Genomic DNA, 11,901 nt, shown 5'->3' on the forward strand with positions numbered 1-11,901 from the left:
TGATGCCCGGGCGCAGTCGCAGGGAGCTTTAAGGCCCAGGCAGTCCCGCATGTGCCGCAGGTACCAGGCGCCCTCGTAGGAGGAGACGCCCAGGGCCCGGTCCAGCCCCGGCGCTGCCGGCTATGGTTCTCGGGGCTCTGCAATGCAGGGGTGTCCCGTCACAGCCCAGGCGAGGTGCGCCTCACCTGGCTATATCGGCATAGCCATCGCTGCAGGCCATGTGCAGGGGCGTCCACCCATTCTCATCCTTCTGGTGGATGTCGGCGCCGTATTTAACCAGGAGCTTGACACAGTCCAGGTTTCCAGTAAGCACAGCTTCGTGGAGGGCTGCCATGCCTAGAAGGAAAGGATTTGTTAGCCCTGGACTGGGGGAGAAGCCTTTAAATGCTGAGCTTACAAGTGCGAGTTGTCCACAGCCCAGGAAAGAGGGGTGCCAGCAAACCCTCATTATCAGGGAGATGAGTTTGGGGAAAGAAACAAAGACTGAGGAAGCAAGAGGAGCTGCCACAGGTTTCTGTTCCCCTTCTACAGCATAAATACCCTCTCTCTCTAAGGTGGCGTAGCACCCACCTCCCCACTGGGCCAGGCAGGACAGGTGAAGGGAGGAGGGAGCTGCCCTCTCCTGCAGAGCTCCCGACCAGTGGCCTGCCCCGAGTCTTGGCCAGGACTCACATGGGGACACGAGAAGAGTGTTTCCAGGGTCCTGCTCTGTCCAAGTTTTGGAAGCTCCTTACAGAGCAAGTAATGAAGCAATCAGTATAGATAGGAGGAAGTCCGGGGCCGTTTGAGACCCTGTCTCCGTGGCCGTGTGACAGCAGAAGCTGAAGCCAAAGCCCGAGAAAGGGACAAATCTGAGCTCTGCACCAGCCAGTACAGATCAAGACATTCCATAAACAGTGGCTAGTGAGGTTGGGTGCAAACATAGCACAATACCTTCCCCACATAAATGCTACAAGTCCACAGGTCCACACGTGCGAGAAAGAACAGTGTTCGTGAGAAATGGACAGAGACAGGAATAAAATGCAGAGCCTTGCTTCTCCCTGCTCTTTCCCCAAGCCGGGGCGGAAGGCAGGAGCCCCACCATCCCGTCCAGAGCTCCACGGATCAGCCTGTGCTCACGGCTCCTTTTCTAGGTCCCACCACACCGCAGGTGCACCATCATGCCTTGAAGGGACCCAGGGGTAAACCTCCCCGCCTCCCACAGCGTGCGCTGACCACGCTGTTGAGGGGAGATGTTGGGGCACTGACATGGGGTTCTCTTGGGCCCTGCTTGGCGGTGTTGGGGGTGGTACTCCTCACTAGGGAGGAAAACGACTCGATTCCAACCTGCCACCCTGCTGAAGGCGGCCCACATCCTAGCTTTGGCTGCACGGCTCGCTCTCGTCTCCTTCGCAGCCCAGCTGAGCCGCGCCGCTGCGCAGATTCCGGCTCTGCCAACCCCGGCAGCACTCACCAGAAGGGTAGATGGTGTCCAGCGTCACCTTCCTGGCACGTATGAATCTGCCCACCTGCTCCAGGTCCCCCTGCCTGATGTGGTCCTGAAAGACGACGTCATTGGGGAAGCGCACAGTGCGTGAGGCTTTCAGTCTCTGGGCGTACCGACTGTACCGGGGCATTGAGACTGGGTAATAGTCCTTCATGCTGATCGCAGCCTTCAGACGCTGCAGAGGAAGAGGAGCAGAGGCATGGAGGCTGTAGGAGCAGCCGGAGTTGCTCAGTGCTCGGCCCTACCACTCGCTAGCCTTGAAGCACTGCTTTCTCCTCTTCTCCCCCTCAGGTCCCTCCTTGCTACGGAGGTGTGATGGCACCCGCACCGCTGCGCTCTCTCCGAGTGAGTGTGCGAGTCCCCCTTGCTGGCAGGGAAGCGGCGGCCGCCAGGCTCTCCCCACACTCTCATGCCGCATGCAGGAGGTGGCACTGGGCACACGCAGGTCACCCGCAGGCCCTTGGCCCAGGACTGATGGTTCTCCAGGGGCATCGCGTTATATAGGCTCCCGCGGGCTATTTTGAGGACATGCAGCTCATGCTATTTGCCATGATACTTTGTAATCGAGCCGCCCAGGCCCGCAGCCTCCCACTTTTGGGCAGAAGTTGATGTCTCATCTTACCACCCACCTGTTGATATGAGGGTCAAATCTACTGTTGCTTTTGCATGGATAGCCCTTCAAAGGAGCCCAAGGGCCTGAAAACAGAACTTCCCAGCAGCAAGCCCTCACACACACACACACACGCACGCGTGCCAGAGAAAAGACACAAGCACGATCACCAAGCGAGGGGAACCAGCTGCTCATGTACTGACCAGCCAGCGCAATGCAGACGTGTCAGAGCTACGGTGCCAAATACATTCGGAGCTAAGTCACTCTCCTGTAGTTGCATCAGACGACTTGAAAGGAGCAGGATGAGCTGTGCTGCCCAGCACGCCTGCGAGTCAGCGTACAGCTAAGCATGGAGAACACCACCAGCATGTTGGATATTATCAGTGCCCTTGCGAGGACAGAGGTGCTGCTGGTGCTCCTGATGCAGGCGCAGAACCAGAAGCCTGCAACGCCAGTCCGTGGTGTTCAATATCCTACTTCAAACTCAGAACCAGCTGCTACGTAAGGGCAGGCTTCTACAGAACAACCTCAGAAGAATAGCTGAAGAATAGCACCACCACCAGACAATTCCTGCATTTATTACCCTCCAGCTGTAGCTGTCGAAGGCCCAAAATGGACCATTTACCACAGAGGAATCTTTCAGATCTGCCACGGGTTCAAGCAACAACTGCTCCTCCATCCTTTGCCCCATCAAAGTTTGGTCATTTCAGATACACGAGCGTGTTGTGCTCTGTTTTGTGCTGATGGAGATTGTCCAGGCAGGACAATGAACTCCCCTGCGGTGCGTCAGGAAAAATCCCTGTCCCGCGTTAGGAGTCGCAGAGGTTTCATTCTGCCCCTTCTGCAGCAGACCCTTGTCCTGAACCCCTGCCAGCAGTGAGGCTGACAGCTCAGTCAGCCACCCACCTGAAAACTGCCTGCTGCACTTGTTCAGTTCTGGCAAACGCACTCTTTTTACTGAGCATCTCTGCTCAGCGGTACATCAGACAGAAGACTGTGGAATAGGAGGCTGAGCTGTCTGCTGGGGAAACAATGCTTTTAGCTTGCTTTCTTGGAACAGCAATTAGCTGTGTACACAAGATGACTCTGATGGAGTCCTGCTCTGCCGAGAGCAGCCTTGGTGTATGAGAAAAGCCCCCCTCCTCTGAGCTGAGCAAGGCAGGTCTCAGACCATAAACAGAGAACCACTGCAAAGCTCAGCCCTGTTCACACTTTAACTGGCTCCACAAACAGACCTTTCTGAGCCAAGTCCTGGCCAGCACCTACCAGTGGAACTTCTTACTAGCAGTGCTCTCCTCCTCCCCACCCCGAAACACAAGGCAGCTTTCTTCCTCAGAAGCAGCTACCAGGAACCAGCCCTGACACCGGCCACCAGCACTGCCTGCTCTGTTGGGGTATGGCAATGGCAGCAGGGCTACGCTAAGAACAAGTCCCCTGCCTTCAGACACGCGAGGTCACAGGCCTAGCAGGAGGCATCTTCAAAGATCGTTCTCCACATAACCACAGGTAAGTCAAACAACTGATTGCTAACAGAACAGGCAGTAGGAGACACTGTTTTCTGATCCCACGGTCAGCGATTGCCTGTTCGGCCCCAGCCCTGGTGCTGCTGTGCCAAAGGTTTGTGCACACCACACCAGGCCTTGGCAGGGGCTCTGTTCCCAGGGGAACCACAGGAGGAGGCTGGAGCTGCAGACAAGTGTTGTACAGTGCTTCTGTTCTACCACCCCAGTGAACCCACGTTCAGTGACAGGCACCAGTAGCCTGCCGAGTTGCCCTCTAGCTTCACCGTGCCCTCACATGTGACATTTATAGCATATTTTCTTACAAAAATATTTTCAGCGTAAGTGACTGGTTTGGAAATAGCAATGTAGCTCACTGGATCATGTGAGCCTGACTAGCAGCACCACAGGCAGCCCCAGGTTTCCCTGCAGGCAAATTCCTTGGTTAACTGCTCGAGAGCCATGAGGTCCTCTCACCTCAGGCCAGCTGGCAAGCGGAGCTGCGTACTCTCAGAGCCTAAGCCAATGTCCGCTCACTGCTAAAGGAGCTGTTAGTTGTCTGCCTGCACAAGCTGATTTCATCCGGACATGACATGGTCATCTTGAAGTTCTTTTCCTTTATAGATTACACAATACAAATTTCTTCAGGTTAAGGTACCAGAAGCCACCTGCAAAACTGGAAGCATTCAGAAAACAGTTTCTCTCAAAAAATGTGGTATTTAGTGAAAGTTTGAGAAAGCTGACAAACACACACCATTTTGGCAGAGTCCCTTGAGAATCACCCTAGAATTCTAATCCTCTTTCAGGTCACGTTCAAATATATTCATGCTATAGTCTGACAAACACAAAGAGACATAATAGTATTAAAATCTCAACTTTATTTGGCCAACAAATTCAGTTCCAATATTATTGTAGCGGAATGCTAAGAACCAGCCTGATGCAGCTCAGGCCTTTGAGGCACTCCTCTGTTCAAGTTCCTCCCCAAAACCCTGTAATTGCAAATGTCCTGTTTGATCTATTTTATCAGGCCCTCCCACACCACCCACCTGCCTGGTCAACCCATTCAAAATAATGCATGGAAAGTGATTGCAAAACAGTCTTGCATTTGATCAAAAGGATGGCAACACAGCTAGGTCTTGTCTAAGCTGGTGAGCCAGTGACCACCTCCACCCTCAGAGCCTGCCACAGCCAGTGCACACAGTATTCCACCCTTCCAGGTGTTTGGAATAGTCATCTCCAAGTGTCTTAAAGCAGAGGGGAAAGGAAACATCTGGCCAGCATAAAGAGAAGCACCTTCATATACACCTTCACACCAGGATGATGCCATCAGCCTTCTGCCTCTTCCCCTAAAATACTGAAGGCTGATTCCAGGGAAGAACAGCTGAGACCATTAAGGACCCTGCCAGGTGCAGAAATCAACTATGGGCTTTAGTTTTAAAAGAAAAAAGGGAAAAAAGCTTTCTTGGAAGATGTTAGAGGCAAGGCTCCAGAATGTTGGGCCATTTGAACTCATGCTACCACTTCACAATCTGCTTCTACCCAGAAGAACAGAATACTTCAAACAAAAGCTGTGTACAAAAAAAGTACATCACAATAAAAAAAATGAGCCCAGCTGGCTGGGCTGGCTACCTAGTGACAGATCCCTTCTCAAAAGCGAAAAGAAAGAAAAGACAGTCAGGGTAAAGAGGGTAAAGTGTTACTTTAAAAGCCAATCCCTGGATTTCCAGTCATTCACCTTCTGCTTTAAATCTTAATGGGTTTCTGACTCACTGGGCTGCATAACAGCAGCCAATTTAGTGTCTGATTTTTTGGGTGATGTAGATCAGTCTTCTCTTTACAATTCATCCTTTTGGGTTTTCTGCTCATCATCATCACCTTCCTCAAGGTCTGTTTCTTCATCCGTTTCCAGGTCCTCCAGATCCTGTATAGGTTACCAAGACAGCTACTGGTTTCTGGCACATTAGGCAGATCCAAAACCAAGCACAGAACAGCATCTCTAGTGTGTTCACTGTTCTCTGCTGCCACAACTAACAAAACATCCAGAGACTTCTACCAAGAGCTCTGAATTTGGGACATTAAGGATTAGAAACCCCTGAAAGCTAGCACCTGCACCTGTAACACCCTCCACCCCAGCAGGTGAGGAGCATCCAACTAGATATACTGCATATGTAATGTTCATCATACTGCTCAAGTTCCAGGTGCTGAGCAGGAGTTCTCAATAAAGAACAAGCCCTCCAAGTACTCCAGCAGTTTGCACGACAACCAGAGACAGCTTGTGCAAATTCAGAGGTTATAATATCAACAGTTTCCATGCATTTGTGTTTAAGCCTCCCAAGAACATTTATTTCACACCCAGCTGAAGTGCTCTCAATAAAAGGAGTCCAATGGCCAGCCAGGCTGCAACTGAACAGGTCACATTTTATGATGTGGGCACTTTTGTTCACCAACAATATCCTTTCCTGCCACATTAACAACCCAGGATCTTTAGGACTGCAGAGTGAAGCTCAGCACCAGATCTGACCCATGCTCTGTATTCTGAAGGCCTAGAGTACTGTGTTAATATTACTCACATCATCAGCTGCTGCCCCATCCTGACCTCCGCTCTCCAAGAATTTTTTGAAGCCTTCTAGTGTCCTTTCTCCATTATAGTCAATTACCTACACAGGAAAAAATGTCAAGATAATGGTTATGGGCACCTACAGAACCACACCCCTGGAGAGGAGAATTCTCTTTCTGAGCAACAGTTAACATGCCAAGCAAAAGGGAATTTAAAAATTCACCTTCACCCATATGAGACGAAGGAAAACAGCTCAGCCACTAGACTTCAGAGATCACTGCGAGGAAAGAATAGCCTGCAGATGAGCACACCATCCTCTGCTATGCTCCCTCTTTTCCCCATCCCCACTTCCCACCCCTGACCAAACTCTTTCCTACAGCCCAGTCCCCCACAAAGGGTCTCAGATGTCCTGTAGACTTGGTGTGTTCCATCCCTACAGAATGGAGAGCCCTCCCAAAGGCCTTCTCAGAACTCAAGCAGCCAACTAAGCATTTCTAGTGCTCCCTCGTTAGGCAATCTGTATAAACATCAGCTGCCTTCTTACATTTCTGCCAGAGCCTGCAGGGAAGAACTTGAGTGTTGGGAAGCTGTGGATTTTCACTGCCTCTACTTCATTGGCTGTCGAATCCATCTTGGCAATGACAATGCTCTCATGGTCCCTGTAGGTCTCTCCCAGCTTGTCCCAGATAGGAGCCAGCTGCTTACAGTGACCACACCAGGGGGCATCTGTTAATCAGAAAAACATAGCTAGTACCACCAACCTAACGAGTTACCACCACTCCTCCTCAGCCCCCATGCCGGACAGAGTTCACACACATCTTTTCAACCGAGGCACTCCCTTTGTGACTTAGATTCTCCAAGATGCTTTCTCCCTAATCCTGGTCATGCAGTATTTTGGCACTCCTTTCATACCAGTTACTTGGAGTCAGCTGCTGAAAGATACTTACAGAACTCTACAAAGACATTCTTATTGCCATCAAAAGCAACTTCTTCAAAGTTCTTCCCAACTAGAACTTTGACAGGCTGCTTGTCCCAGTCTTCAGGAAGATCTTGACTCATCAGGTGGGGCTGGAATAAGAAGTGAAATTCAGAGATATGGTTTGCTACACAGCTGCTTGGAATGTACATGCAATCACATATCCTGGAAAATCCAAGACTGACCACCCCCCTCAGTGCCTCAATCACAGGCTGTGAGCAATTGGATGAATCAGTCACTTCCTCTTCTGCTTACAGTAAGTCTCCTTCCCACCCTGAATGAGTGGGAATAACAGGTGCTCTTGTGCAGAGAAGAACTGCAACTGAGCTCTGTAGGAAGGAAACAATATTGCTGACAGTATCATTCCCACAGGACTGAGTTTAGCTAAACAGCCACTACTGAAGTTGCGTACGGCTACCTCCAGCAGATCAGAGCTGAAAGCTTTTTAAACTGTGCCACGTAAGTTCACACCTTCCACAGATTCCCAGCAGAAAGAGCAACTGGATAAAGAGCACAGTTACCATAAGCAGCAGAAAGAGCAGGCTCTGGTTGCACTCAGGTGCCAGGACAGAGCTTGCTTTCCTACAGTCTTCATGCCCCAGTAGTTTTGCCTTTCATTTCTCAGCACACAGCCCACTAGATATTCTGTACATTAGTTGGAAGGATTTTCTCCAGATGACTCACACAACTCCTCACAGGGAGCATTTTTCTATGCTTGCTTAGCCAGTAGGTTTACCACCAGCGGCATTTATCTTCAATACCTTGATCTTGCCCTCCAGGAACTTATTACAGAACTCTCTGATCTTGTCTGCTGTGAGGTCATCTGATTCAGGTTTGTATTTGGTCATTTCTTCCTCCAGTGTGATCAGACGTACAGCTGGACATTCTTCTTTCTTTAGGCCAAAAAACTCCAAAATCCTCTGGTTGTCACTGTGGTCACTGTCTATGAAGATGAACAGGATCTTTGGAGGAAAAAGTCAAAGGCAGTATGGTGAAGGTGAGTACCTCTTGGCTAGCGATACTTTACACACACACTTGCATGGGTAGTAGCTGAACTGGCCCCTCTTCCTTCTCCAAGCCCATTAAGAGGGCACCCTGTCAGAGCACAAATGCTGGAGCCGCAACAGTTCAAGCGGCATGCGCACAGACCTGGCACTGGTGTTGATTAAGGCAGAGTCACATTTACATCCGCAAGAAGGAAAGTCAGGAGTTAACTGCTATTCCTTCAACAGTTGTGCAAGCCAGTAAGTGACTCAGTCACCTATTATCAAGAGGCACAGGTAGAGAGAGAGCTAGCTTCAAGTCCTCCTCCTCCACAGCTGTTAAGTGGATACAGACAGACAGCGCTACACTTCTCTGCAGGAGGTGGTCACCATTCATCATCCAAGAAATCCATCTCACCTTCCCTTTGAAGTTTCCAGCTGCACTCTTGAAGTTGTCCAGTTTCTCTTGATAGTCAGACACACTTTTTGGTAGGAACAGCAGAATATGAGTCTTGATCTCTCCTCCAAAGATTTTAGGAGCAGTCTGGGGAGTACAAAATAAACTTTATTTTTGGAAGGTAAATCAGTGTTAAGACCAGCTTGGCTCTGCTCCTCTGACTAGACCACAGGAGCCTCCAATACTACAGGACTGCTTTGAACAGCAATGCTTATATGCCTCCTTTCCCTTGTGTTCTTCACACTTCTCCATAACCCCAAACTAGTGTCAGCTCCAAGATAAAACACGACCACACAACCTACAATTTCAGCTTTGTTATATTCATATGGTAGCTATGGGAAGAGGCCTTACCGAGTATCTAAAGACCTACCTGTTCAGTGAACTCTATGACCAGAGGCAATGCATTAGACTTGATGAAGTTCAGTAAATTATCTTTTGTGAGATCCCCTTCAAAGTTGTTGCGGCCTTCATCAAACTGCAAAAAAAAAACCCCAGATATTCTTGCATTAAGAACACTTCCACACCCCACACAAATCTCTTTCAAGAAATAAGATGCATTCACGCCACAGTCACTGCCCCAGTGGATCTCAGCTGCACTTGTTCAGAGCAGACTTCCATCTCTCAACAAGGTCACCACGTGTTCACATAAAGTCTGTATCAAGGTGTTCATCTTCCTGGCAAGCAAAGCCTTGAATCACCCCAAAAGGTGAGCAGCAACAAGACAGTCAACTTAGATCCTGGCATTGTTCTGCACGATCGTGAAACGAGTTGTGAAACAGGTCACCAAGAAGGACTTTTAACAGCTGCCTTACAGCTTTGTAGAAGGCATTAGGCAGACCAGTGAGAAGCTACCAGAGCACAGGCAGCTTTCCGCTCTGCGGGAACTGGCAATGTCAGAGCAGATGCACACACTTTAACCGGACAGTGCTCCAAAAGAAGCCTGACAGCAAAGCCCGCTACGCACGGCAAGTAAATAGTAATTTACTCAGCTCTGTGGGGTTGTTTCAGTCTCTATTGTTAGAGACAACAGCACATGTTTAACACGCACATCGCACTAGAGGTGCCAGTTCCCTTTTTATGTTAGGACATCACCTATATCCCCGACCAGGATTCTCAGAACCCTCTCTGGCAGCCTGGAAAGGGAACAGCTGTAGAGGACCATCAAGGTTAAAGAGAGGATGTGCAGGATCACACAGCAGTCCCACGGCAGGGCAATGCTCGAGTTACTGGCAGAAGCAAGAGAGTGGACTTGGATAACCTTCTGTTAGAGGAAGCATACCAGTCTCAGCTGAAAAGCTGAGCAAAACACTTAGCATTGGAAATTAACTTTGTAAATACTTTAAAGAGTATTGAACATCGCCTTAGCGCCTTCAGAACAGTTGTTCGAGGGCCTTTGCAAGTCTGGACAACTCACACAAAGAATAAGATGAGAATGACTAGCCAACAAACCCTCTCAGTTCAGGCCCAGCTAACTGCAGGAAGCTGAGCCAAAGTCCAAAAACATAGCTGTTGGTAAAATAAACCATCTGGTTCTTATGCCCTGGTATTTGGTTACCATTGGTGCTTGTTTTCACCTCGGTTTGGGGCAGACATATTTGAGAGCTCTCATGGCACTACCATGACATCGCACCGAAACAGGAACAAGGAGGCAACGTTCACAGGCTGAAAGGCATCTCACCTTCTTTCTTCCACGCAGAGCGGAGCACTTCTGCAGCGTCCCAGCCCTCGAGTGGCTCATGAACAGCCTTTCAGACCCAGGATCCTCCCACTCCTAGCACACCTGACAGAGAAGCTGCCAGGTGCAGAATTGCTTTTCATTCCAGATGTACCCAAGTTGACTACACTCACAGAAAACAGCTTGAAAATTCCTTTACTGTTAAAGACAGGTCCTGCCATCGCCTCAGTTCTTCAGAAGCGGAGGAAACCGTAACAGAGTTCACAGGACTTAAGGGTTAAAGGATAGCACATCAGATCGAATCAACACAAGTCCATTCTACAGAGAGCTAAACAGGAGAAAATGTACAGGGAACTAAATAAAAGCCAGGGTAATAACTTGTCAGTGCTGGAAGCCCTAGCTGTAACCTAGCCACTTCAAAGCAATCTCACATGTTGCCCTGCTCAGAGCCCGATGCTGGTACTCCCCACAGCCCCAAAGAGACGGTCAGTTTTAGAGGAGCATTTCTGTTTGGACTTCAGTGTTTGCCAAAGGACATGAACAAAAGTTGAGAAAACCCCTGCAAACGGCTATTTCAGCCCAGCGTTAGCCATGAATAGAGCACACAGAAAGATTACATACAGAAAGCTATATGTGCGGGAAAAGCAAGATACAGTAAGTCAGCCAAGAACAAAACACTGCTCCCTTCACCCACCCCAACTTTTCTGGTTGCACATCCCTGCCATTTTGAACTCGTTAGCCGAATAATTTACTTGCACCCTCAGCCATATTGATCTGAGGGACCTCTGACTGAGAATTTAAGTCTACAAGCTTCTAGCGCCACAAAAATAACAGTTTCAGAGGTGTAGTGGAATAAAATATGCTATTTTAGCTGAACAAAGAAAGAATGAAATAAGAAAGAATGGAATAAGAATTCAACTCTTTAGCCTGTCTTAGGTCAAATTGGTCAGACCGATGACTGATCAGATTAGATTTAATAAGTCTGAACCCAAAGCAGCTTTCCGTCCTGCCTCACCGCATCCATGCGTGCAGTAGCACCAAGCCTAAGGAATCTCTACTTGTCTTCTCAAACCTAGAATTTCATCCCAGTGGCTTGGATTTTAACAGTAAAAGGCATCAGTAAGTTTATTTCTGATTCTGTAGATGGCAAGCATCCCTCCGCACACGATCCAACTGCCCCAGCCTAGTCAGCTGGAACTGCAGATCCTCCAGGGAACTACGCCGCGGGACCCAGAGCAGCGAGAGAGACAGAACAACTCTTGGACACAGCCGACAACTGACTGCAGCAGAGGTCAATATTGAGTATGTTTAAAAGCAACTTTGCTAAGCCACAACCAAACACAGAGCATCATGGCAAGCCATCAAGGACTTGGCTACCGTTCTGTTTAAGACCTTCGAAGTTCAGGGAGGGGCACAGGAGGGAGGCCTCACTAGTTACAGCCATGAATATTTTGAAGATTGTGCTGACCATTACTGCACTGCAGCCAGATATCTGAGAAACAGAGAAGGGAGTGAAGCAACAGCCTGGACTCAAAGCCCAGCAGCTTCGGGAGGGCAGCACCAGGCCGGGAGACCGACGAGGCTGCCCTCTGCCGAGCGCGGGCCCCTCCGCTGCCAGCTGTGCCCTGCAAAGGGACCCGGGGCTCCCCCCCCCCAAA

The 11,901-nt window shown here is 49.5% G+C and overlaps 3 protein-coding genes across 3 annotated transcripts in view; all 3 read right to left on the minus strand.

The window, feature by feature from the left end:
• Positions 1–51, minus strand: part of FAM195B (family with sequence similarity 195, member B) — a 2,501-nt gene extending 2,450 nt beyond the window's left edge. The window contains exon 1 of the mRNA XM_009324599.1: positions 15–51. Within this exon, the coding sequence (XP_009322874.1) occupies positions 15–51 (37 nt within the window). The remainder of the gene's footprint in view (positions 1–14) is intronic.
• Positions 52–60: 9 nt separating this feature from the next.
• On the minus strand, positions 61–1,944 carry PPP1R27 (protein phosphatase 1, regulatory subunit 27). The gene is made up of 2 exons (XM_009324543.1): positions 1,454–1,944; positions 61–336 (listed from the first exon to the last, which is right to left on the minus strand). The coding sequence occupies exons 1-2, from the start codon at positions 1,638–1,640 to the stop codon at positions 182–184; spliced, it is 342 nt and encodes a 113-aa protein (XP_009322818.1). The 5' UTR covers positions 1,641–1,944; the 3' UTR covers positions 61–181.
• A 2,509-nt stretch (positions 1,945–4,453) lies between these two features.
• The window catches only part of P4HB (prolyl 4-hydroxylase, beta polypeptide), a 12,713-nt gene continuing 5,265 nt past the window's right edge, over positions 4,454–11,901 (minus strand). The window contains exons 5-11 of the mRNA XM_009324600.1: positions 8,939–9,043; positions 8,530–8,655; positions 7,890–8,090; positions 7,100–7,220; positions 6,697–6,878; positions 6,166–6,252; positions 4,454–5,516 (exon numbers count right to left, since the gene is read on the minus strand). Coding sequence (XP_009322875.1) covers positions 5,430–5,516; positions 6,166–6,252; positions 6,697–6,878; positions 7,100–7,220; positions 7,890–8,090; positions 8,530–8,655; positions 8,939–9,043 — 909 coding nt within the window. The 3' untranslated portion in view covers positions 4,454–5,429. The remainder of the gene's footprint in view (positions 5,517–6,165; positions 6,253–6,696; positions 6,879–7,099; positions 7,221–7,889; positions 8,091–8,529; positions 8,656–8,938; positions 9,044–11,901) is intronic.

The sequence above is a fragment of the Pygoscelis adeliae genome, unplaced genomic scaffold (genome assembly GCF_000699105.1).
Source record: "Pygoscelis adeliae isolate BGI_AS28 unplaced genomic scaffold, ASM69910v1 Scaffold445, whole genome shotgun sequence".
Classification (NCBI taxonomy): Eukaryota; Metazoa; Chordata; class Aves; order Sphenisciformes; family Spheniscidae; genus Pygoscelis; species Pygoscelis adeliae.